The sequence below is a fragment of the Syngnathus acus genome, chromosome 21, assembly GCF_901709675.1.
Source record: "Syngnathus acus chromosome 21, fSynAcu1.2, whole genome shotgun sequence".
Lineage (NCBI taxonomy): Eukaryota > Metazoa > Chordata > Actinopteri > Syngnathiformes > Syngnathidae > Syngnathus > Syngnathus acus.
The window spans coordinates 9,489,469-9,516,866 of NC_051105.1; the positions used below are offsets into that span (position 1 = coordinate 9,489,469).

General features: G+C 39.1%; 1 protein-coding gene across 2 annotated transcripts in view; it reads left to right on the forward strand.

Annotated features, from left to right (window-relative positions):
* LOC119115035 (receptor tyrosine-protein kinase erbB-4-like) overlaps window positions 1–27,398 on the forward strand; it is a 102,070-nt gene that overhangs the window by 63,546 nt on the left and 11,126 nt on the right. For both annotated transcript variants that reach the window (XM_037239174.1, XM_037239175.1), the window contains exons 4-20: window positions 3,445–3,576; window positions 4,406–4,471; window positions 6,424–6,542; window positions 6,872–7,013; window positions 7,240–7,353; window positions 7,544–7,670; window positions 7,775–7,848; window positions 10,934–11,024; window positions 11,778–11,977; window positions 13,136–13,268; window positions 14,477–14,570; window positions 16,619–16,773; window positions 17,678–17,722; window positions 19,218–19,350; window positions 20,472–20,594; window positions 21,547–21,645; window positions 22,740–22,925. In XM_037239174.1, coding sequence (XP_037095069.1) covers window positions 3,445–3,576; window positions 4,406–4,471; window positions 6,424–6,542; window positions 6,872–7,013; window positions 7,240–7,353; window positions 7,544–7,670; window positions 7,775–7,848; window positions 10,934–11,024; window positions 11,778–11,977; window positions 13,136–13,268; window positions 14,477–14,570; window positions 16,619–16,773; window positions 17,678–17,722; window positions 19,218–19,350; window positions 20,472–20,594; window positions 21,547–21,645; window positions 22,740–22,925 — 2,033 coding nt within the window. The remainder of the gene's footprint in view (window positions 1–3,444; window positions 3,577–4,405; window positions 4,472–6,423; window positions 6,543–6,871; window positions 7,014–7,239; window positions 7,354–7,543; window positions 7,671–7,774; window positions 7,849–10,933; window positions 11,025–11,777; window positions 11,978–13,135; window positions 13,269–14,476; window positions 14,571–16,618; window positions 16,774–17,677; window positions 17,723–19,217; window positions 19,351–20,471; window positions 20,595–21,546; window positions 21,646–22,739; window positions 22,926–27,398) is intronic.

The window sequence follows — 27,398 nt, forward strand, 5'->3', positions numbered from 1 at the left end:
CGACATTCATATTGTCACATTTGCAAGTCCCTTAATGTGGATCTTGAAGAGGCGAGTGTTAAATTGAAGTCCAAAACTGGCCATCACTTGTGCTTGCTATCAATTGATTCCTCAGTAATGCCGCTCTGTGATGGAGATAGTGAGGCTAGAGATAGAAGGTGGTTTGCTGATAAATAGAATACAAGTGATACATTCCTTGAAACGTTTTCTTTTTTTTTTTCCTGCCACTTCTAAGTAGAAATTGGCATAAATTGGTTTATAAACACTAAATATGTGTGTAAATCCAAATTAGGAGTAATTTAATTAACAGACTTTCCTTCGGGATCAATTTAGTTCTAATCTAATGGGCGCCATAAAAATATCAGACATAAATGAGGGAATGATTGCTCACGAAACCCCTTCACGTTTTCAATATTAACCATTAATTTCCAAACTATAATCATCACACAAGTTAAATAGCCGCAATGAATGCACTTAGACTTCTCACCCGCCGACCCTAGACTAGCCTCTGGCAGCTTAATAATTGCTATAATGTACATATTTTTATTCCCTCTGAGCCTGAAGACTTTGGTAAGTGGAGCAAATATTGATGGGAGCAGTGGTGGGTAATGGAACATGAGAAGGACTCTCGTGTGGATCTCAGCTTTCCACAGGGATAGAAAGGGTGTTACTGCATGCAACACCAAGCATGATCATAATTCATTTTCAGACACCATTATCTGCTTGAAATCCATGTTTTGTTTGTTTTTTTAGTTCATTGTTAGTAATTTTACTGATCTATGCCATTGTCCCTTAAAACAGTGCTTAACCTGGGGTGCTCGCACCCCCTCGGAATGCTTCCGAGGGGGTGCGAGGATACCCTGGGGGAAATTTACAATTTTTCGGGGATAATGGTCAGGTAACCGAAAAAAGTGAAAAATTCTGGAAATCAAGAAGTCATTGTGTTAATTGGCATTAGGGATAATGCTAATTAAGCCTTATAGCTGTAAAGTAAACCAATTATTATTATAATAATTATTTAGGGTTAGGGTTAGGGGTGCGAGAACTGGTTGGTGAATTGAATGGGGTGCGAACAAGTCAAAGTCAAAGTCAAAGTCAAGCAAAAAGGTTAAGAACCACTGCCTTAAAAGATACACTTAACTCAGAATTTGGCCATTTTCAGAATCAGAATCAGACACTAGTAAAAAAAATTCAAATATTATAAAAAGATGCATGGTAATAAGAATTGCTAGCAATATCTATCGTTTTTAAAAATGAAGACAATTTCCAATTTTAGTATTGACACATGAAGTCAATGCACAATTTGTCTTCGCGGGCCAGATAAAATCATGTGACGGGCCGTATCTGGCCCCCGGCCTTGAGTTTGACACCTATGATTGTACATTATAGATTTTTTTTCCAGTGCTTTTTTTTTTTTAAAGGACATGATATTGATAATTTGCTGCTGGTACAAGTCACATATCTATGTTTAGTCGGGATCTCAGTCATGAGAAACTTGATAGTTCAGGTCAACATGTTCCACAATACCCACAGAAATGCAGTTGTCCGTTTCCCTGTTCAGCTGTATCTAAGGTCAATAAATTGTTGTCTTCATTTTCAGACCTTGTCTTCAATCCTGTTCAATTTATCATTTGACCTGCTCTATCAAGATGATCAGTACCTCCTTTTCTTTTTATAAGACTCTACTTGGTTGTTATTGATTCCTGCCCTCTGGTCCAACCATCTGACTTGTTGTCGCCTTAGTCAAGCACATGCTAACAGCCTTTGCAAACAACAAATTTGGTGTTCTTTATTTTACCTACGTGCTTTCTCCTTTCTCCAGCCTTGTGTCTTTGACTTCTGCTGTTTAATTTAGCTTATTTTGGAGACAGGCTCATTTTTATTCAAGCATTAGGCTGATCACACATCAGCCCTGATAAGCTAAATGGTCCTCTGCCGTTCCACCTGAAGGTCTTTTCTGCTCATATTTTAATCATTGACTGCCTTGATAATATTCTCTTTCCTCTCTTTTTGTCTCCATGTATTTTCTTTTGTTTTCCATTCTTTCGCAGAGATTTATCTTATCAGTGTATAGGCCTTCTGCTTTTCCATAAAACACAGCTCACCAAGGTTTTATACCAATTTAAGATTAAAGAAAGCAAGCAAGGATGCAATCCTATAGTATATCTCACAACCATACTGTCATAATTTACTGTTTTTTTCTTGAGGGTGGGGGGTGGTCTCCTCATCTTTAAGCGGATGTGCAGCCTTGCTTCGGTTTAATACTATAATCCCTAAATTGCCCGCCTACCATCCACCCTCCCGTGACAATTGATCTGGAAAAAAAAATCATTTAATCTAATATAAAGGTTTAAATGATTCAATGTATTATAGCAGTGTATGTATTACAATTACTTGCGTCTAAAACTTGACACCAATCTGATATTTTGCAGCATTTGCACATTTTGTGATCACTTGTGTGCTTCTGTTAATCGATATCACTGCTTTCCATTCTCGCAGGATATTGTAAACACAAAATATCAAAAGATTTAAGAATCAATCTTAGTGGTATCAAAGCATATTCAAATTTTTGGATTACACAAAGTGAATGATTTATGTCTAGTATGTACTTTTGAGTATTTTTTTTTGCCGGGTTTCCTTTTGAAAGTCATTGGCATCCTTATTAAGAAAAATAAATTTGAGAGCAGAATTAATGGTAGTCACACGAGGTACTTCCAATCCGCGATATTAATTATTGCAGTTGTCCAACACAAGAATAAACAATCCCATGTTTCTCCTACGCAAATCTTCAACAATCTTCTCAAGACTTAATTTATTCATTCTCACAGACTCATTAACATGTTCTTTTTTTTTTTCCCCTGATCATTGGTTCATTATTTGCCTCGCATTCTTAATCATATTCATCCCCCCGCTGCAATAATAAAACAAAGAGAAACACTCACAGCAGACGCTTACCACCGATATAAGTGCCCGCATCCATTCGTTCTGCCTCCCTGAATTTCATATTGTTTTCCTCCAGTAGTCATGCAGTGCGTTGTCGTCCATTAATTTTCCTTTTCGTCGTATTCACAAATGAGTACAGATTTTATTTTTCACTACAAGCGCTTGATAATAAACACTTTAGCTACAGTACATCAACAAACCAAAATATTTTTTGCGCAAAACAATCATTAATGCTGTAGAATTGAACAATTGATTTCCCCTGGCCACAAATTGCACCTATGGTTAAGAAAAATAAACCCTGACTGAGTTCTACATGTTTTTCATAGCGTGTTATGTAATGTGATTGTGTCCATTATTCATCTCAAATGGCACAGGAGACATTATGCATATTTGATTTTTAATTTAAATGTTCTTTTAATACTTCAAGTATGACATTGAAGGAGCATATGATCCATTGTTGGCTGCAACTAATTGATTTGTTTTCCTCTTTGATCTTTACAGAGATCCTAAGTGGAGGTGTCTACGTTCACCAAAACAACTTCCTGTGTCACGCGGACACCATTCATTGGCAGGACATTGTCAAGAACTCAGGTGTCTATCCCGTGGTTGTGCCCACAAACAGTAGTACCACATGTGAGTATCAAAATACGCAAATTGAACTGAACTTTTTTTATTTCCATTAAGCTTGACATCTGCACGACATGTCTTACTTGCCCTTCATAGTTTGGAAGCGAACTCAGCAACGCAATCTTCAGGGACTGTTTAAAGATCACTGCAAAATATGAGGGTAGTACCGGGACATGTTTATTGTGAGTCACTAAGAATTTATTAGATGAGAGAGATCAAATCTTGAGCTTTAAATGAAATCTGGTCCGATTTGATTTCACAGGCCGACAGATTCTGAGGCAACAACTCAGAGCACGCTGTCATTTAGATTTGTTTTTGTGCGCCGCTTTTAATGCAATCCACCTCTTCTTGAGATCTGTCAACACGCTAGAGGGAGTCAAGCCAAAGGAGGGGGGAGAAAAAATAGCAAGAGGCTAGAGAAATGAATACGACAATGTTGGGCATAAAGTGAAAGAGAACCATGGTGTGGCGATGCATTAGGGAGGGTAGATGGAGAATGAAAGTATGCAGTGGAAAGGCGGAAAATGGAGACTCATGTTGGGTATGAGAGTAAATCTCAGCGCTAATAGCTCTCATCTGGAGAGGCTGATGGACAGAGGACAGCACTCTTGCACTTATACAGGCTCACTTCCCTCTCACTCAATTACCAGACAGTCAATTAAGCTCTCCAAAACCAGCCAAAATTGCTAACTAAAGCTTGAAAAGCATGACGTTTTTTTTTTAATTTTTTATTTTACTTCTCAGCCAGATGTGTAGAGGTTTTTTTGGTGTGTTTTGTCAAGAAAACTAATCATGAGTTGAAGCATGAATGATAGTTTCCGTATTTTTTTTGCAGGTCAGAAGTGCCATCGATCCTGTAATGGGCGTTGCTGGGGACCTAAACAAGATCAGTGTCAAACCTGTGAGTTATTTAATCATAATAAATGAATTAATTAGATTTGCTCCAAGTCACTTTTGAAAAGAATGGTTTGTTTGCATTTCTCATTCAGACATCCCGGGCTGTGTTTTGCTGCCATAACACTGACTGATTCTTAAATGAGTATCTTATTCAGATACCATTACTAGTCTGTGCAGTCGCACCCCAAAAAGTTGAGATTATCATAGAGTGTGTGCCTGCTGTCCTCTCTTCTCATCACTGTATTCAATTAACATCCCATCCTATCAGTCACTTTCCGTGTGAATGCATCTTTATGGGGACAAAACTGCATGTTATTATCTGGTATGTGCGATTACCACTTTGGAACTCGGACTTAGCCGATAAGGAGTGTGGACTAGAATGCTGATTGTTACACCATTTTTTTATTTCATCTTCTGGGTATTGTCACAGAGGAAGAGAAAATGACTTCCCAAACTGTTCACAAAAGAATTTTTCTAAACGGCTTGGTAAGAAGAGGACTTCCGATAACCCCGACGATTATGGGGTGTGACGCAACTCTGATCATGACTCTCCTCATATAAAGATCTAAGTTTGTTTGGGAATGATTAGCACTCTACAATGGACAATCCCAATGCCAGCTATTGTCTTTTCACTTCACATTTTTGATTGGCAATTCTCTCCACAGGTTAAATTAAATAAGCACAGACGTGGCAATTGACCCCCATACATTGTTTTGTTTGTTTTATGTCCCAGCTACTCCTGTTTGATTGCTTTTTTCCTTGACATCCATTTTCTCATCTGTCGTCCATCTCTCTGGTCACATCACCTAATCTCGGGCTTTCAACGTGGGTAGATCTCGATTTAGTTGTCTCGTGGTCATGATCCCATTAAGATAATGAGGAAGGAACTTGGAGATCACTGCTAGCAACATGTTACAGATGAGCCGCGGATAAGCACTGGGGGCCCGTCCGTCTTGTTTCCCATTATCATGCTTTCTATCTCACACCAGACACAGGCATGTGATGATTCATCCTTGATTGCCTTACTTGCGCTCACAACCTTTTCGTTCTGTTTTGCTTAACTGCGCCAAATGATAAGGAAAATGAGCTGTGTGACATTTTCAAGGGTAATTATAAACATATCTGGAAAAAAAAGAGTACTCAGTAAAATGGAAGATTTCGGCTAACCTTTAGCCTATATGGGGTTCTCCTTGTACTTTTTATTTTTCTGACTGACTTGTGCGCCACGTTATGCCAAAAGTCACCACAAGTGCTTGCGTCTTCGTCTTTGTCTGGCAACAGCAGGTCGCTTCCTCATTTTTCGCCCCATTTCACTTCACAGTCGCAGAGTCTGTAGGTCGGCTTTGCTCGGTGTTGACCACACAATTAACAATGTGTGAAACAGTTTGTCAATTAATTAATTGTTAGCCCCACACCTTTTCCGAGCAAGTCCGGAACAAAAAATGACTCTCAATAAAGCCAAGATTACAGAATAATCGGGCAATTTAGGGAATTTGCACAATTGAGTCATTGGGGGAGAAAAGTTTAGAAGCACACTCACTTATAGACTTTTATATTATGATCAAATCATCATCAAGTCAACATTCCAAAGGTGCACAGACATTCTCAGACCTCTCTTGCTCTTTTGTGTTCAGTTCATTTGTTTGTCACCTTTTGAAAATGGAGGTTGTGACGAAAGCTGTTAGCCACAATTTATTGAAATTGAAGCTTCCGGGCATGCTTTTAGCGATGCATTGTTTTTCATTATAAAAGAAAATACTAAAATCGTGTGGTGTCTCTTGTCCTGGTCATTTGGTTGAAAAGCATTCTAAAATAAAGTCAGCCATTTTATTTTGAACCACACACCTGAAATGATAGTTCTTTCGACATATTCATTCAAAAATGACTGAGTACATGTTAAACAACCCTCAGAGTGCTGTTTACAGATTGTCCTTTATGTAATTTCTATATCCACAGTAACTAAGACGGTGTGTGCTGTGCAGTGCGATGGCCGCTGTTTTGGCCCCTATGTGAGTGACTGCTGCCATCGTGAGTGTGCAGGTGGCTGCTTTGGTCCAAAAGACACTGACTGCTTTGTGAGTACACACACACGCACACAAACACACACATACATGCACACAGCTCTGGATTTTGAAATCTACCACAAGACAATTTACTGTAAATAGTACCGTAATTTTCGGACTATAAGTCGCAGTTTTTTTTCATAGTTTGGGTGGGGGGGCGACTTATACTCAGGAGCGATTTATATACATATATATGTTTTTTTTCACTTTTTTGGGCATTTTATGGCTGGTGCGACTTATACTCCGGTGCGACTTATAGTCCGAAAATTACGGTAGTTATTGTATTTTTCTAATCTTCAGTCTTTTCTTACTAACTGTGCAATATTTTGTTTTGTCAATAGGCATGCACTAACTTCAACGACAGCGGGGCGTGCGTGACGCAGTGTCCACAGCCATTTTTGTACAACCCCACCACCTTCCAGGTTGAACACAACCCTCGGGCAAAATATACTTACGGAGCCTTCTGTGTCAAGAAATGTCCACGTATGTCTGAACAATGGCCACCTAACGGGATTATTTTCTATATTTATACCTTTTCAAAATAAAAGACAGCAGTTTATGTGCAGCTTAAAATAAATAAATCCACCATTGTGAGTCAGACAGAAGAAAGTGACTTTTCACCCTTTTTTTTATTTTGATTGCCTTCACAAAAGTACCCTGCCTGTATAACAATCTGTAGTTGACATTTACAGTTAAATGTTTTTTTCAGATAACTTTGTGGTGGACCAGAGCTCCTGTGTGCGAGCGTGTCCTAGTAACACCATGGAGGTGGAGGAGAACCGCATCAAGATGTGCATTCCTTGTTCCGACATCTGCCCAAAAGGTGATTTTTTTAAAATGTATTTATTTTAGGTGGGTGTGGTTGTAAAAATCAAGATACTTTTTAAAAGGTTTGTGTGGCATTTTGTCCCCCTAAAAATGTGCAATAACACATCCTTGGCTTAATTTAAAAAAAATTACATTTCCCAGCTTGACTAACTTAATGCATTTTGCTGTCTTACTGTATTTTGCAGCTTGCGATGGCATCGGAACTGCAAGTTTACAGATGGCTCAGACAGTGGACTCCAGCAACATTGACAAGTTTGTAAATTGCACAAAAATAAATGGCAATTTGATTTTTCTCATCACTGGAATTAAAGGGTGAGAACATACTCATAATTGATTGTATCAAAAATGAAAAAAAAAATAAGTTGAAGAATAACAACTTTGTTCCTATTCTTTTGTTGTCTCGTTATCATTCGCAGGGATGTCTATAATGACATTGAAGCTTTGGATCCAGAAAAACTGAATGTGTTCCGCACTGTTAGAGAAATTACCGGTAAGTTTTGTTCAAGCACTGCTCTAAATAAGTAAACATTTGTAATTCACAAAATCATTTCATTTCATTTTTTTGATGGTTCATATACCAGATTTTAGAAGCTCTTTGACGGACATGTTATTTTATGCTAAATTGAATTTTTAATATGTGTGGATTTTAACTGTACTTAAATAAATAGAAATAAAAAAGGTAACATACTTTTATAAATAGTACTGCTAAATTAATAATACTGAATATTTTACTGAATATTAACACATTTTATATACCGTATTTTCCGGACTATAAGGCGCACCGGACTATAAGGCGCACCTTCAGTGAATGGCCCATTTTAAAACTTTATCCTTATATAAGGCGCACCGGACTATAAGGCGCACCATTAATGCATCATGTCAGATTTTTAATCCAAATCAAATCATTCTCCATTTTAGCTTTTTTATTTCAACTTCAGAGGCAACAAATTACTTTATAATCACAAAATAATGATCCATAGTCTTTTTGATTCATGATTCATAGTCTTCAGCAGGCCACTTATGATTGATTTCATGACACAATGCTTCGGGCCAGTTTAAATTTAGGAATTTGGTCCATATATAAGGCGCACCGGACTATAAGGCGCACTGTCGGCTTTTGAGAAAATCTTAGGTTTTTAGGTGCGCCTTATAGTCCGGAAAATACGGTACTCACTGTTTGCTTTGGAAGAACGGCAATGACAGAAGATTTCCTTTGTTTTTATTCACGCATATTCTGGCTTCCAGTGAAGTTACAAGCATCAAGTTGGAATTTGAACAGAATAACCTCCATTTTTTTAGATATGTGCCTCGTTTCTATATTTGCCTGAGATAAAGCAAAAATACCCTTGCAGTAATTTGATCATCAGATTCTTACTTGCCCCATTTTCCCTTTCTTCCACAATTTGGATTTTATGCTAATCCTGCTAACATACAAGCAATGATGGCTTCCTTGGCAGAGGCACCATTTGGTCTTCAGAAATGTGCAAATCCTTTTTTTTTTTTTCCGGTGCATATAGAGTGTGTTTTGCTTTAAGTGTTTGGCTAAGTCTTGTTACCATTCTCCCGCTAGAGACGCTCCACACTGAGGACAGACATAGCAGCATAAGTTGAATATCTGATGAGTCTTTCAATCTGCTTTTCCCTTGAGGAGGTGCCCAACCTTCAGTTACACGTCTCCAGTTTTGCCTTCATACACCATGAAGAAAACATGTGGCTTGCATCATGAATCCTTCAGCAACTCATACCTCTCCTTCATCTTGTCATTAATTTACTTGCTGATAGTCGAGGACAAACTACAAATTTAATCATAATAAATGAATCCATTTTAGAAAGGTGTTTCTTATCATGAATTACAATTTTGTTTTGCTTAGTGGGTGTTGAAACCAAACAGGACTTTGTAAGAGAGTCTGTGTCCGCTCAGCTTGTCATCTCCCTGAGCTGTCACGACGACAAGACATTTGACGGAAGCAGCCAACCTGCCTCGGTGACCTCGAGGTCACAAGTGCTTTTCCTTCTGCTTTTAAATGAGCCAATCCGACACATGGCACACTCGTCTTGCTTCCTTCTCCACCCCCCGCCCTTTTTTTTTTATTGTCTCTTCGACATATTTATTGTTGAGTAGGCAATCGAATCAAAACAACCCGTCTTGTGCCGGCGTTCTCATGATTGGGACTGGTGCTATAATTACCACAACTCGAACCTACCGAAGCGTTGCTTGTGAGCGTTGACCCTTTCTTCCTAAGTGGCGACGTACATGTTGTAATTTGCTTTGGACATGAATGTGCTCTCAGCAGAATCTGTTGAAATACATGATCTTTTCACTTTGCCTGGTGAGGGGGTGGGGGGGAGTAAGATCCTCCAGCATTTGCTTTTTCAACCTCATGGTTAAAAAAGAGGAGGAATAGTGTACAGTCATTTAACATCCATTTTGACTGAAGCATGTTTCAGATATTTTGACGTGTCTTCTTCTTTTGAAGCACAGTCCTCACCTGAGTCTATAACAACTTCTGAAAATGTTACGCAATCTTATTATATGACACTTATGTTCTAAAATGTTTTTTAATCAAAATTACATCTTCCTTAATGGCAGCAGTCTCTTATAATTGTAATAAAAATTCTTTCCTTGTAGCCATCTTGTTGGTAATCTCCTTTTATTTTGTGTCTCCTCACATTTACCTAACTTTTGTCTTTTCTCATTTTTTCATCAAACACTCTTAATATGCCTCCGACAGCACTCTGATGCTGCGGCTCTCCAGGGAGAACACTATAAACAAAAGAATGTCCACAAACTGATAAAAATGCCGTTGAAGGTTATTGGCCTCTTGTTGACAGAAAAAAAAAAGGCTCCTTATTTGCCTCATCTCTTTTTTTTTTTTTTACCTCTCAGCAACCTCCCTCCCCTTTCCTGAGTAAACATTATGCATCCTTCAGGAGGAGAAAAAAAAACATGCAGTTTAAATTAATGGAGTCTGATTGCTCATTGATTAGAGAAAGCAGAACACTGCCCATCTCATCCACAATGATTTTCTTGCTATCTCCACCACATCTTTGCTATGATGCAAGTGTTTGTCATTAAGGAAACATAACCAAAGTGTTGTTTTAATCTTCAAGAAAGGCTTTTTTTTTTTCTTCTTCATTGCATTTCAGTTCATTCCACCTCCCATCCATTATTCCACCTGATATTACTTTCTTACTCCCCCATCCACTTATTTTGTTTGTCTTCTGATATTGGCTAGAGAATTGTACCTCCTACTGGTCTCTACTGAATATTTCATAGTTTTCAATCCATTATTGAAAATCTTAAATGAGCCACATCCACCCTCTCGGCTCCCTCGTCTTTTTAAATGATTCAACGACTTAGATGCGGATCGCTTCAAGGAAATGCAAAAAAATGTTGATGTATGGGAATTGATGAGACAGACACACAGCTGGCACCCAACTCTAGCCTTGAGCAGCGTGGTTACTATACGTATCCTGGAATGCTGCTATTTCTCGAGGGATGCCAACACACAAACACACACCATATTTTGCATTGGCAGTGACTCATTATAACCTGTGTTTGTGTCCCCATTTAGGATTTTTGAGCATCCAGTCTTGGCCCGACAACATAACAGACTTGAGTGTTTTCAGCAACTTGGTAACGATAGGGGGAAGATCGCTTTACAGGTATACAGCTTTATTTATTTTTTTGTAACATCGCTCTGCAAACGTTTGGTAAATTCCATGAAAACTGTGTTATGTGCAAAAACAAACTTTCATTTTAAAAAACAATTTAAACACAGTTGAATTGGTTGTATAAACACACTTAAACATTTTTAAATACTTTGTAAACACATTTTACATGATTTGTATCACACTTTCACAACAGCCTTTGCCGTAACAGCGTGTTACGAAAAGATGAAACGATAAAGTCTGCTTATGTGTTGTACTGTTCTTGGTGTTCCTGAAATGTCGGACAAGTGAATCACGAAAGATCATTCATTTTCCACTCATTTTTCTTCTTCGAATGTGCTCTAAAGATTTTCTCTGACATTTAAAAGAAAACTTAATGGATGTTCTCACGCGTGTCCATCAAGAATACCCAAACGCACAAAGAATACATTAGCAATAAGGTTTATGCTCATAAATTGGTATAACACAAATATCTAGACGTAGAAAGGAAATCACTTTTAAAAAAGTAAAATTCATATTCTGACCAAAACGTGGCTCTAAATGTGCACTTCACTTTCCTTCAACATTGTTATTAATGTAGTCAAGGGAAATTATTTAATCAAATTCAAACAAAAAATAAAGAAGTGTGATCTTGAGTAAAGACAAACATCAAAGTCATATTCATTTCCATTCCCTTCCTATGTGATTCTTCTTCAACCTCTTCTTTTTTGTTTCCTTTCTTCCATCCGCCTACTCTTCCCCTCTCAGCGGAATCTCCCTGCTGGTGTTAAAGCAGCACGGCATCATATCACTTCAACTTCAGTCCCTCCGTGAGATCAGCGCGGGCAATGTGCACATTGTAGAGAATAGCCAGCTGTGCTACTACAACACAGTCAACTGGACCCGACTGTTCCGTGCGGCCAACCAGAAAGCTTTGACCCACAACAACAGAGACCCACGGGCGTGCTGTAAGTTCAGCTCTTAGGTCACAGAGAACATAATCATGAAGAAAAAATCAAATAGCAATAAATAGCAAGCATGCTACCCAAGTTAAATAGTTAAAGAGAATGTCACGCTGCGAGAGGCTCAATGATATTTTTCAAAAGGCCACCGTTTGAAAGAGTTCATTACCGGATTTTGTATCATAAATCCTTCTGAGACTAAAGCCCCCGATTGAGTGTTTTGACTCTAACCTGAAAATACCGTGTCAGCTCGAGCTCCATCAGCATCGCTTTACCAGACGCATCAAAGGAAAGTTTTGATCCTCTAGTACGTGTTAAAAAATAAATGCAACCTTTTCTTTGAGTATTTCATTGTAAGCGGACCTGACAGACAAAGATGGAGCTTTCATCCTCATTTAGTTCACTTTTTTTTGTGTGCAAGTTAGCAAAAAAAAAAAGTCATTTATGTTTATAAAGGTGACAAAGAGACACAACAAAGACAAAAGGTAAAACATTTACAGCAATACTGAGATGGTTGCTGACGCATTTTGGTTCATCTCATCCCAGGCGCACTCATTGGTGCTTTAATTGGAGCTTTTCATGCTTTTCCCAAGCATTCAACAATGTTTTTTTAGTATGCAGGTGCCACTTTAATCTCTTTGGCAGATGTGTATTTTTGGAAGCAGATGCCAATATATTTTACTGGTAACCAATTTAAAATGCCATCTTTTGGGGGATGCTGTGTTCTACTGTTGAACGACCTATTTCAAGCTGCCAGACCCTGAAGTTGGAATGTTCTCTCCTGATTTTCTATTCAAACAAACTGACTAAAAGAACATCCTGTTTCTCTCTCGCCCTCTGTCATTGTTGACTCTGTAGTTTTATAAAGGAGCAGCGTAGCTCCACACATTTTCACTCACACTTTTTACATATACGGAGTTTCGGTTTCTTTGTGTGTCTTGACATATGAAGGGATTGACAATAAAGCTGACTTTGACTTTGACTTTGATATACATTCAAAAGGATGAAGAATATATTAAACACAAACACAAAATTTTCCCCGCCAATATGTCTTATTAAAAATTGGTGGTTTAAATATTTTGTATCCAATCTACAATTATGAAACAATTTCACGTTTGCATTTTTCATGACAATGTGTACAAACTGATTTTGTGTCTTGAGCAGCCAAGGAGCATCTGGTGTGCGATCCGTTATGTTCCGACTCTGGATGTTGGGGTCCCGGTCCAGACCAATGTCTCTCGTGCAGGGACTTTAGCAGGGGACAAAGTTGTGTGGAACAATGCAACCTGTATGAAGGGTAAGTCGTGCCTGACAATTTACAGGAATATCTTCTAGCCTTCCTTATTTATTCTTGACAAAACTGCAAGGTTTTTGAGATTAGCGATGAACAATTAATTACTTGTATGTAAACGATTCTTAACCGATGCTAAATGCTACATTATTATTGTTATAATAATTGTAATAATAATAATTATTATTATTATTATCATTTTTATTTATTTTTTAAAAAAATTTATTATTAATAATCACATGAGATTCAATACAAGAGCTGCATTTAGAATTCTGCCTATATAAAATGTATGGAAATGACTGTAGGCAATTACCAGAACTGATGATACTTTGAAACAGAATTGTGGCATAAGCTGTCAGTCATAAGAAAAGTTTCAGTAGTAGCTTTTAAGTCCGGCAATATTGTAAAGCCACTCAGGATAGTAATTAATAGTTGATAACTCCGACGGTTCAAAAGAACAATTTAAAGTGTGAAGGTAAGTCACTTTGAAGAGCAGCCCTGAGGAGTGTCATTAGGGGGATCTTTTGACTTTGAACATTTAGCTTGATGTTCTCCACCTCACACCCAACACAGCTCTTCCCTCTGGTGAGTTCGACCAATAACCCCCAAAATGATTCAACATAATAACTGACTGTTCGAAAGAACAATCTAGTGGTGGAAGAGGAAGAGGCGGACCGGAGGTGTGGACAAGGCGGGGGGGCTAGGCGTGTCACTGCGTGTCACAGTCACTGCTTGCGCACGGGGCCACGCCGTGCCTACCTGTCCAAAAAATCGTCAGCACCGCCTGCACCCTCGCAGCACCATAAGCAATCCCTCACCGTGCCGTTGCTTATATTACAAATTACGGCAACGCAGTCTTGGGACACATCTGGGCAAGATGTTTGAATCTTCATTCTTGAACCAATTCAATTTTTAGCAACATTTATTTGAAATCCCACTGCTAAGGGGGGAGGCCCAACTGAATATTTCTTCTCACGTCTTGCAGGTGTCCCAATGCTGTTGCATATTGCACTGATCTATATCGGTGTGTTGCTCTTTATCTGAGACCCTCCGTGCACCGAACGGATGCATCAGAGGTGGAAAAGGGCTAAAAAAAAAAAAATACAGTGACAACTAAGCAGCAGTGGTGAAAAATGTGGAAATATTATGAATATATATTAATATTATATATTGCGTAACTAGCTGCTGTTTGCATTGTCTGACTTATCACTCAGGGAGATTCGTGAGTTTGCCAACGAGTCAATGTGTGTGGAGTGTGATCCCCAATGTGAGCGCGCTGACGGCAACTCTTTGACCTGCCACGGTTCGGTAAGTACGCTACTCGAGTCAGCAACCTGAATGTTGATGTGGAGATTATCAATCATCTCATATTAGGTGAGAAAATGGGTGATGGAATATTGCTTTTGTTAAAATGAAAAAAAATATATGCATAGTTAATTTCCAATAAAATACCGTACAATTTTACAAGTCTTACTTTTTACACTGCATTTTTTTGGGGGGGGATTATTGCAAAGGCAGGCTTTTTTTGTATTATCTGCCTGACTTTGTCAGAGAGTGGGGAAAAAAAAAAAGTTTCCATCTGGCTGTGCTGCACAGCACCCACGCTCAAGTGAAGACCTTTAAAAGCTTATCTTGCTGTTTGATTGATAGGTGTGGAGCGGTCAGGGCACAAAGCTAACAAACTACACTTTTCAGAAGATTGGTCAAGTCATTCTTGTAATCATTAAGGTTGCAAATGTCAGAGTTTTTATTGTGAAGCTTCCATAAATAAATAATTTTTTTTCCAGTTCCCTCAAATTTGCTGTTACGTGCCATTACTGCCTGGGACAAATCAGTGCTCAACCTTTATGTCTCTCGGTGGAAAAAACAATAAAAAAGGGGGGTTGGTGTTTCAGTGTTTTTCAATAGATTGGCCTGACTATGTAAAAAAAAAAAAAAAAGATCTGATGTTTATCATTTTTTTGCCCATTCGCAATACAAATACCAATAAACTATTGAAAGTTTTGTTCTTTTTTTTGTTTTCCCTTCTGAATTTTTTTTTCTCATGGCAAATAAGCCCTGAAAACAATTTTCTAAGCACTATGTAAAATAAACTTATATATTTTATTTAAATAAATTGTCACGATGAGAAAAAAAATGAATAAATCAATCAAATTAATTACTCACCTACCTCTATGTCCTAATTTTCTTTTCATCCAGCGAGCTGTCATTTTTATTTTTAATTCAAATAATGATTTCATGTGACATTCTGGGCCCATATGTTTAAAAAAAAAAAAGCAGTTAGTGTTACAGACATGTCTGCACCTGTGCACACAAGCCCTTTCCTCCCTCCCTTGTCTTCTGTCATGCAGTGTATGATGGGAATGTCTCACATTAACCTGTTGCACCCTTGTAGCAACCGCGTGTGCAGCAGCGGCGACCAAATGGATTACGCCAATCGTGTTATGCTTGCAGAGCCCATAGCAATTACATTAGAGTTTACACAAAGTGATTTGATTGGCCTAATGCCCCGTGTAGTGTGTCCGGGGGATATGACCACATTTGTGAGCACGGCAGGCCGTGTTGTAGACGCCATATGAGATGACTGTCACGAGAAAGATCAATAAGGTTGTTTCTCTGAATGACAATCCCCTCTGCTTCAAACTCATTCACCTTCATACTGCTCTTAAATGGAATTATACATGTACAGTACTTTTCTAATCACAGAAAAAGCACAAGGCGATCTTGACAGTGATTGGGTTGCAGCTAGGCTGAGGTCCTCTGATTGGACGGTTTGCGGACGAAATACAATGTGGTCATATATGAGTGTGGGTGCATGTGTGCCATTTGGCAATTAGATATTCTTCGAGCCTGTTGATTGTGTGAAAGAACACTTCTCTCCTTCCTTAACTCCTTCCTCGGATATATTAGTACCATAAATCCTCTTCGAGGCGGATTGTTATGGTCATAGTGAGTGCTTTGAGCAATGGTTATTATGAGCTTGCTCCTCTCACACTGCTTTATGCTTCTCATTTGCTTTTGGCCCTCCACACACACTTGTCCACTCATTTATCTGTTAGAAATACTGGGTTTTGCTGATTATGTTGTGTGTTTTTTTAATGGTGTCCGTTTTACTTTTACTTGTTATTCCAAACAAGATTGGTTAATTGAAGACTAAATTATGGATGGATGGATGGATGGATGGATGGATGGATGGATGGATGGATGGATGGATGGATGGATGGATGGATGGATGGATGGACAATTCCAAGTAAAAATGACATGTTTGGACTTGATTTTTGTAATTGATTTCATAATTGATTGCTTTTATAATTTCACTACAGCCGCGTAAAAATATTTTGTGATTATTTCTGCAGGGCCCAGAGAACTGTGAGAAATGCATCCATTTTAAGGATGGTCCTAACTGTGTGGAAAAGTGCCCAGACGGGGTGCAAGGCGCAAACAGTTTCATCTTTAAGTATGCAGAAAGCAACAATGAGTGTCATCCCTGCCATGCTAACTGCACACAAGGGTAAGTAATGAAAGACTTGATGAAGACGCTCATGTGTATTTTCAAATGCTGAAACCCGGGTATCATCAAAGGACTAAATTTGAAGGATTTTTTGGCGTACAAAAAAAAATTCAAAGGGTGACGACAGTACTTAAGCAACATACCGTATATTTAGATTCTATTGTTACAATGACTCCTTTCTTCTCAATCTCATACTGCATTCTTCTAACATATATTTATATCGTGACATCTTTCAAGACCAGAGCAATAGAGGCGTGATAGAGAAAATGAGATAGAAGAGCGAATGAACAAAATCAGCCGAGTCCTTCACGTTTCTCTCCATCACTCACTATAGCCACTCATCTCTCCATGTAATATTCAACACTGGTTGGTGAGGCTAGATTTCATATTTTACTCCACGGGCAGCGTGTGTCATTCGAGTGTGTTATTTCTCCTTTCCTGAGTGACGGCCCCCCGGCTCACTGGAGCATAACAATGTAGTCGTAAATGGAAAACACCGGGCTGACACTTTGTCACAGGTACAGCTTCATAAGCAGCTCTACCTCTCAAGAAGACAAGCCGGGGGAATTAGAGGGATCAGACAAAAATGAAGTGAAAAAGCAGGACTTCAACCAATGTCCTGTATTGTTAGCCCTTATCCATTTTTTAAATTTATTTTCAATCTCGATCGCTCACACAAGCTAATCTGCTACGTGGAAAAAAGTTTGCCTTAGTACCTCTTTTATTAGCTAAATATTTGTTAAAATGTGACTGTGTATATTGTAAAACTTTATAATTGTTTACATCCACTGAAATATATAATGGCGCATTGAGATTTAATTTTAATTTGTTCCTTGACCATGCTCATAACACACTCATACACTTTTCAGACGTCTTTTAACTTCCCTTCATTATGTTTTTGTAGGTGCACTGGGCCAAGACCCCAAGACTGTATTGGCTGGATGGACAGGTACAATATTAGTATTTTGTTACCGTCCAAACTCAAAACCGCAGCATGCTTGTAGTGCTGTGCAGAGAATACATAGAGACAATCATATCCATCTCCAACAGTTATGCCCATGAATTAGGTGTGTCAGATACAATTTTTTCAATTCTGACCGATACTGCTCTTGCAGCCTAGCATACTGTCCGATACCACTACCGATTCAGCACAATATCAGCTACCGATTCTACACGATATCAGCAGGAACGATACATGTATTAATTTATTTTCATTTATTTATTTCAATCAGATATTTTGGACATAGATTGATAACATCCAATACTGCTTTTTTGGCTGTACGGGCTGGTATCTGATATTGATATCGGATCAGCACGCCGTGACTGACCAGTCCTGACATTATTCTCTCACCCAAACTCGTACTACTAAATGGCTTTTGAGTGAAATACAACAAAAATGATGAACCAGTAGGCCCTGCGCAACATCAGTGACCTCTGACCTTTGTGTGTATGAAAGGACAAAAAAAATCACGCATGTACAATAATCTTTATAGAAGAGTGGGAGTTGTTATAGCTGCCAAGTGGGAGGGTGATTTCACCTTATTTCTATTTTCACTTCCTGTTGGCCATCTATTTTTAGCAGCTTCTTCACTGATGAATAGGCATCCTTTCACTGAGGGCAAATGATGGTGAAGTAGATAACTACAAATCCTGGGGAAGCTTTAGAGAACTGATGAAAATCTCGACTTTTCTGCTCACCACTGAGACACACGGCTAACAGGATAAAGAAGGAGCAGCGGCCGAATGTAACTCAGCTGACCTGTTGAGCGGATCAGCTCTTATCAGATCTCTGATAGCAGTTGCTGTGCTACATTCAACGTCGAGCTCATCCAGTAGCTTGGGTGTCACATGTCTTGTAAATCTGCCGCCCAATGGCAGCGTTGCCTTTTGAGCATGATTTGAAGCGGCTTATCACACATTCATTATCACAATAGGCCAATATTTCAGTGAAAGGACATTTGATTAAGATGTCACTCTGTATTCACGCGGTAAAATTGACTATTCTCATCTGTGGTTCTTTATCATTTTATTTAATCAAGGCTGCCTTCTTTGATGGACTTAGTTACATATTTCTGATGTTGATGTCTGTGGCGGGAAAAAAAAGAGATAACGTGATGTAGATTTACAGGAACATTATTGAGTCATGTGAAGGGCATTGCACCCATCCATTGTCTACCATGTATCATTAGAACATATGACTTTACATAACACATGGGAACAGCTTGGACTTGTCAGCGCTCACTGATAGGACACATCGAAACAATCCACCCACTTATATAGTACGTGTCTCTTTTGTTTTTCTCCATATGCAAAACAAACAGTAGGTGGTGTCACTACCTGTAATTACGCTCACAACGGTGATGACAAAATCTCCTTCTTCAGCCGTTCCACTAATTTATACCATGTTTCCTCCTTCTCTTGCTATGCCAAATTTTTGTCCTCAGAACCCCTTTGATCGCAGCAGGGGTGATTGGCAGCCTCTTCATGGTGGTTATCTTTGTGCTGAGTGTGGCGGTGTCCGTGCGCCGGACCAACATTAAGAAGAAGCGAGCCCTTCGTCGCTTCCTGGAAACAGAGGTGAGTAAGGTCCTTATGGGAGAACAGACTCAAAAATAAAGTCGGAGTTTGCTGTGGTTGGTCCAGTGCTTCACAAAAGTGGCAGCTCTGTCGAACATTACCTTTACATTTTCTATTCCGACCTCCTATTGTGGTTGTCTACCTACAGAAAAAAATAGGTGCTTCATCCATGGATGATCCTCAAGAGGTGGAGAGTGATAGGGCAGTGGATAATGGCAGACATAGTCAAAGGGAAGCAGGTGCTTGAAGGAGGAGTGGGTAGAGCAGGCGGGAAGTTGAGCACTGCTGAACTTGCAGAAAGTTAGGGAGAAAAGTAGCCAAGCATGTTATGATCCGCTGCCATGTGGGAGGAACCTTTATGATGCCGAGCTAATGTAAGCCGCAAAGAGTAGCAAAAAATTGGGCCTGCTGGTTGGACCCTTTTTTACTTGCTGTTTAACCCAGTTGACAAAATCGCATGCAACAGTTCAGCACCACTAGTTAGAGTGCGGATGTGGACAGCTCCTCCTGTGTGGCATTTCAGCACCAGTAGTTAGAGTGAGAATGTGGACAGCTCCTCCTGTGCGGCAGCACTACCACCGTGCTGGACAGCTCCTTGCAGCCTGTTTGCTCATCCGGGATTGTTTGTGTGCGTCTGTGTGTGGTACCCTCCAGATGTTGATTTATTATTCAGTTTCACTGAAAGATTGCTATTGTTTTTAATCAAACTGTAACAACCAGCAGCCAGAGGCAAACGGGGCTGCCGACTCATGTCTGGCTGATTTACACTTTGTGATTATCTTTGCCTCCCCGCCCGCTCATCTCGGATACCGGCTACCATTTTCCCTAATCCTCCTTATATTGCTTCCGTTTTGTGTGATTTTGCCTCTCTAAGCAAGTCAGCTGCCTGATTCCTCACTGCTGCCTTCCCATTGTTTTATTTCTGTAAAGGTCCTTTTTTTCCCTTTTCTAATTTCCTCCCACTTGTATTTATTGCTCTGTTGTACAAGAGAAGTGATGATACAACAGTGTGAAGTCAAAGGTTGGAAATTATGTAATGGTCATTTTTAACCATTTCTAAAGTACTGACCAGCCACTGCAGTGTAATTAATAATTCTGAGTGTTATGTTCTGTTTCGTCAGCTGGTGGAACCTTTGACACCAAGTGGGACGGCACCTAACCAAGCTCAGCTACGAATCTTGAAAGAGACAGAACTCAGAAGAGTCAAGATCCTCGGTTCTGGGGCCTTTGGGACAGTATACAAGGTAGAACAAATTGTCTACTTGTAGCATGTTTGTCTTAGGTGGGCATTGCTTCTTTTGCCCCTGATTAGAATTTAACAGCACTGTGATATTCCCATTGGCAGGATGTGGTACGGTTTAATAATGAGGTAAAATTAAAAATGTCTTTAAGCCAATAAAAAGCCCTTTATTAATGTGGGAGTGGGTGGTAAAATAAAGAGTAGCACAGGACAATTAGGATTATGAACTGTTATGAGCTTGCTGAAATATTGACGGTTTTTACTCAGAAACGCAGTTCAATTTGATTAAATTAAATCTCAGTGCGCCATAATTAGCCCGACTTTAGTGGAGGTGTTAAGCCTGCTGTCATAGGGGGCAGGGAGGAAGGGGGGGGGGGGGGGGTTCTGGCGGCAGCGCAACTCATTTGAAGCTTGTTGAAAAGTTGAGAGCCACTTGAATTCTCCCTCCTCTTTTAAATGATTTGACCATTTTGGCAGCTGCTAAATCACTTTAATCACAGTTGAAATTGGATCCTTCAACATGATAAAATAGTTTTGCCCCCCTTTTTGAAGGACAAAATAACTTTTAATCGTTCAGCATGCACTATTTCATCAGAGTACCTACTACCCCGGTGGGATTTTGTATGACGGGTTGAAAGGAAGGAGATAAAATAGGTGACAAGGGTGGAGGAGTGATCAATTTACTAATTGAGACAGAGAGAACATAGCCGTTATTTAACATGAAAGTGGAAAAGGGTGTTCAGGAATAAAGCTTGTGGGGATGGGGGGGATGTGACTGAAATATTGTCACTAACGTTAACAATAAGTTAACTTTTTAAAACTGACTAAGTGGAAATGGTTGTTCTCAGAGTTGTATATTCTGGTTTACCCTTAAGTCATATATATAAAAAATATATATATATTTGAAGGGTTAGCTCTCATTCACTCCATGTTTGTTTGTTTGTATTTCTCTCTAGGGAATTTGGATTCCTGAAGGTGAGACAGTTAAGATACCTGTAGCCATTAAAATCCTCAACGAAGCCACGGGGCCCAAGGCAAATGTGGAGTTCATGGACGTGAGTAAATACAATTACAATTTCCTCATTTCTAATTGTCATGACTCGTTAGATTTTCACATCCACTGCGCATTCACTAAAATCCATTTTCCCGATATTCACAGTTCATCTTGTTTTAAAAAGAAAACCCGAAAAAGATCAAGCTTATTTCTTAGTGATGATGCAATGCAGATGAAATGATTCTCATTAGCGCACACACACACACTTCTGACACACACATTCGGAAAGTGACCCAATTGCACAATTCTTTTTTACACTTACTTTGGCCATCCTTCAGTGTTTGTTCTAATTAATGCAGTGTGCTTTGAGAGCTTGTTTTGGCAACCAAAGGAGAAACTAAATTTTATATTATGAGAGCATAGAAGTATAGCTATACAGTACACCCACTTGATCCAGTAAAGTATCCAGTACAGTATAAGCAAATATACTTTGCTGGTATTGTGTTTATCATCTAAACATATCATAAATTCCTCTTATCCTACTGCTCCTATCTCTGCGCCATCTTATTATCCAAGCCTTGTGATACTTGCAACGTATTAATCCTCTTTTGTGATATCACTCCTGTCGGTGTTCACCGGAGCTTTACAAGACGTGTCACACGTACAACATGTCGCTCTGCCTGATATGCACAAAAGCGCATGAACGTAATGTGTTGCACGTGTTACATTACGAGCTGGCTAGTGAGGAATTAACCCAGAAGTTAACGTCCTTAGATAGAATATAATGGGACTAACTCAATTGTGTATTTATTACATAACAAAAAGGCAAGAATCATGTTGTGCAACCATCCATTATGGTAAAATACAATTCTACGATCAGATAAAATTCTACACTCTCTGACTTGGGTGGAACCTGACTGCTTCAGGAGAATCTTGAGCTTTAAACAGAATAAGGAGCCTTGTGATCTTTGCTGGTTAACTTGTAAACAGGGTATGCTGAGTCTTTGAACTTTTTTTGACACACAACAAAAAAACTGACTGCGTGTAATTTTTACTACAATTTTCTTTTGCTCCATTATTCAACTGTTCAAGTTCAACTGCGCTTTTGAATGCAATGTTCATAAAACACATCTGATACAAATGTGTGTCTTTCAGGAGGCCCTAATTATGGCCAGCATGGAGCACCCTCACTTGGTACGTCTGCTGGGCGTTTGCCTGAGTCCAACAATCCAGCTGGTTACGCAACTGATGCCTCACGGCTGCCTTCTCGACTACGTCTACGAGCATAAGGACAACATCGGATCACAGCTGTTGCTCAACTGGTGTGTCCAGATTGCTAAGGTAAATGTCAAAACCTTTGTTTTCCATTATGTTTATGTTTTGGGGAGTGTATGAAGAAATTTGTTACAGCATCTTCGGTGATGAGGCACATTTGCAATTGTATCGTCATCGCTTTTGATCATCGGTGATGGATTTCAATTACATTTGCGAGTCTCTGGAAAAAAAAACATGGCAGTGATTTAAAGCCAACCTTAAGCTCATTGGTGAATCATGTCTCTTTGCTACTTGCAAGTTTATTCACATAACCGCCAACAGAACTCACATTCCCAAATTTCTCGAATAAGACATGGTCTGTGTTTGCATCAATTCTGTTTGGCTCACACTGTGTTATGTACGCTGGTCTCTTCCAAGTGACAGAACTTCACTGCCAGAGGTAAATCTCTGCGCTCCCCCTCTGTCACCAGCGCCATATCTTCGTAATGATCACCACCTCAAGAGATCTACTAATGAGCAGATTTATCAGCGCTGTGATGTAGGCACACTTGATGTTATTCTGTTTTATCTTGCTACGTTTCCGTGGGACGGTGTGCTTTAATGTCACCCTTTGCATGTTCTGTTTGCTTGGTGCAAACTGGTTTGCACATGAATCCAAGGACTTTTGTTTTCTTAAGCTTTTAGCACCCGGTTTTCACGATATTTAGCAGAATTGAAATCACAGCGTTACATGCACTGGTGACTTACTATCTTTGCAAGTCCCATTGCATCTGTAAGATACAACCCGGCTCTCCACTACAATAAATTCTTTTAATTGAGTCCTGCTAGATGTGCAGCTTTTAAGATTCCCCTCAACAGTGAGAAAACAAAATTACAGAAAGAAACAGATTAGTCCAGCACTAACTCGCTGTGGTGACAGCAACTGTATCTCAGACCTTCAGTCTGTCACTGTCTTTTCCTAACACACACACACAGATGAGGTAGGGAATTGTGGGAAATGTATGAGAGTACCAGCAGCTTACATATCCGATGGGCATGTAAGCCTTTAAGTATCCAAATTACTACAACAGGATTGAAGTTGTGAGCTTTTGCTCCGAATTTTCGTTTGAAAGTCATTGTGGTTTTTCTTCTTTGTATCGTTTATTTTTTGTAGTAGCAAGTCAAAGTGTCTTGCTAAATGTTTACATTTTCTCTAGCAGAATTGCATTAGGTGTTTTACTTTATATCACAGTGCACAATATTTATCAAAAGGTGTTATACATGAATTGTCTCCATGACAATTTATTTTAATCTGCCATTAACCAGAATCTTCACGCCGGTGTCTGTGGACATTTTCAAGCATATCTGAAAAGCTTAATGTTATCTTTTTCATTGCTTGCGGCTCTTTTTCAAAATCCCAGGTGATGCTTTGTTGAATTGTTAGAGCTCAAGGTTGTTTTGGAGCAAATGACACCAAACTATTGGTTTCCTTCAGTTCAACATTGTTATTTTATTTTACCAAAGAAACATTTCAAACTCGCAATGACAGAAATTGGCTATAAAGGTGTCACACTCTCCCACTCGTCCATCCAGGCACGTACACAGCGACACATCCCAAGGCTCAGAGGAAGAAGCTGTAGAATATTTTATGCTCTCTTCTTGACCTCAGCTTCTCTCAAGCTTACCAAACACACCTGCAATGTGACAACTGTCTATTCAGATGTTCACATTCATGGACTTCCTCTATTGTAGCCACAAAATGGCCACAAAATGTCCTTGATCGTCTGTGACAAATGATCTGGAATACATAGCGGTGGTCAAATGAGCACTTTTGCTGAAATATAAATTGGGTTTTACAACACAGATAATGATGAAAATGTTAGTCTAGGTTGCAGCGTCTGCTTTGTGCAGCTGTATAAACAAATGCGTCTTAGACTGTTCCGATTGGTTGCTTTACTTGGAAAGATGGCCTGCATTTGTTTTGCCACTATTCCCAATTTGCATAGACAGTGTGTTGTATATTCTGTTAGCCCAGGGCAGTTCTTCTCCCATGCCTGGTATTTTTAGCAAAGCGTATATTTAATGTGTTGTATTTTATGGAAGGCGAGGTAACGCCACTGTGGAAGTAATCATTTTGAATGTCGTTGGAACGTTATCCAAAGTCATTCAAACGTATTGAAAGTAAAGATAATTGGTCATTCAAATATATTGGTGAAATCTAGGCTAAATGCTACAAATAGAATTTTTTTTCCCATAATGCCACACTTTTTTTTCCAATAGTGGCAGTTGACTTGTGCATCTAATTTTGTTTTGTTTTTTTGAGAGAGTCAGAATAACAACTGGTAGTCGTTTAGTATTCATAGTGCATTGGACAAACTGCATTGTGATATCTATTTCAAAATAAACCTCACAGTTTAAAGCCATTCTTGTGTGGGGAAAAAGATTATATTGTTTCGACCAGGCGCAGTGAATGTTTGTAAGCAAAGTGTGTTTCAACTCGTCTGCCCTGTTGCAAACAACCTGAGGCGATCCCCACGCTGCCTCGCTGGAAAGCACAACCAAAATGGGCTGCCTACTCTTGAACACAAGAAGGTGATTAGCTCAGCAGAAAGAGAGCAGTACCAATGCCCGGAAGAAATTAGTTAAAGTTAAAGTCCCAATGATCGTCACACACACATCTGGGTGTGGTGAAATTTGTCCTCTGCATTTAACCCATCCCCGTGTGATTTTGATCCATCCCCTGGGGGAGAGGGGAGCAGTGAGCAACAGCGGTGCCGCGCTCGGGAATCATTTGGTGATTTAACCCCCCAATTCCAACCCTTAATGCTGCGTGCCAAGCAAGGAGGCAATGGGTCCCATCTTTATAGTCTTTGGTATGACCCGGCCGGGGTTTGAACCCACAACCTTCCAGTCTCAGGGCGAACACTCTACCACTAGGCCACTGAGCTAGAACAGCTGTATAAATAGATTCTGTCTCAAACAGTCGCCAACCTTCGTCATAACCTGAGCTTGTGACAATGTGCAACCGATGCGATTAAGAATGTCATTTTATGAAGGTGTTTCATCAGGAAAAATATAAATGGCTCATATAAAAGTACATGCTGAACTATTACATTAAAAAATATGTCATTAGAATATTTCTTGTTTTGAAAATTTCCTCTCATTAAAAAAACTAAAAGTTGGACTGCAGTTAGCGTAAAGGCTTAGACTGGTTTATTGTAAATTTGCATATATTAAGCTGGTAACTTCTTCAAACAAATAATTTACTGATGAGTGTTTCATTGTACGTTTGATGTTAACCGTTGACGTGAAATGTCGAAAATATTAACGAGGAGCACCGTCAACATCAGTTAACTTGCCGTTAATTTTTATGGGAATGGGCCAACTTTTATTTTTCAGATACAACAGTAAAATAAAAATGCTAAATATGTCAAGCAGATGGCATCTTTGGGTCTCTTGGTGCCGTTTAATTGCATAAATCCTATCGCTGTGTTGAAGGAACTATCTGGATTACAGAAGCTTATCATAGGAAAGATCTACAAATACAGAACAAATATTGAAAAAATAATAGTTTGAAAATCATAGTAGTACGTAAAACGTTTGCCAAGTGTATTAACATATCCATCTGGTGTCTGATGCTTTTGCTTCCTCTAACACTAAAAGTCCCTCCCGCCCCCATTACCGGGCTGGACTGGACTTTGCGGGACAAGGTCATGTTGTTGGCTCATGGTTTGAATGTGCCACCTGATCCCAAATGTGCCTGCAGGGTCCTGGCACACCAGCTTTCTGGCAACAGCCACGCACTCGTAGTAACAAGACGCCAAGAATGTCTGGAACACAGTTTGTGGGTCTGAAAAAATTCCGCTGTGCACTTTGGAATTTGTCCTTTCTCTTCCTCTGGGGTGGGTGTTCATTTCTATTGCTCTGGTAAACTTAATAGAAGATTATTTGTAAATAAACAAGGAAGATGGTCAAGAAGTTACCATGTTAAAAATGTGTACTTTGATCTTCATGGAAGTGCCAGAGAGTGATAGGCTCCAAGAACGCAATGTGATTAGAACATTACAATTGTGAAGGTATGGGTTCTGACAGCGTGGGAAAATTCACAGCAGTGGGTCAATCTATTAAGAAATGAGACGGTAATTCCCACCAGGAAGAAAGGGGATCTTCCTCACCTCATTGAACTTTCAAGAAACCTTCATCAAAAGGCCTTTAGGTTTTTCACCCATGATGTTACGTTGCAAGCAACATCGCTGCAGAGATGCGTGGATTAAAATGATGCTTGATTCAATTTGGCAATTTTGTAGTCAAGACAGTTATTTGCATTTTTTTTGTTTTTAAATATTTTAAATTAAATTAAATATTATTTTAAGAATTTTAAGACAGTTATTTACTTCTTTTTTTTTAATTTAAATAAATTAAATATTATTTCTTTAAATTGTTTTTTAATACAGAATTTTTTTAAAAATCTAAAATAAATTAAATATTTCTTTAAATTGCTTTTTAATAGAGAAAGACTTCTTTTTTTAGTCTTTATTAAGAAGAAACTACAACAGAGAT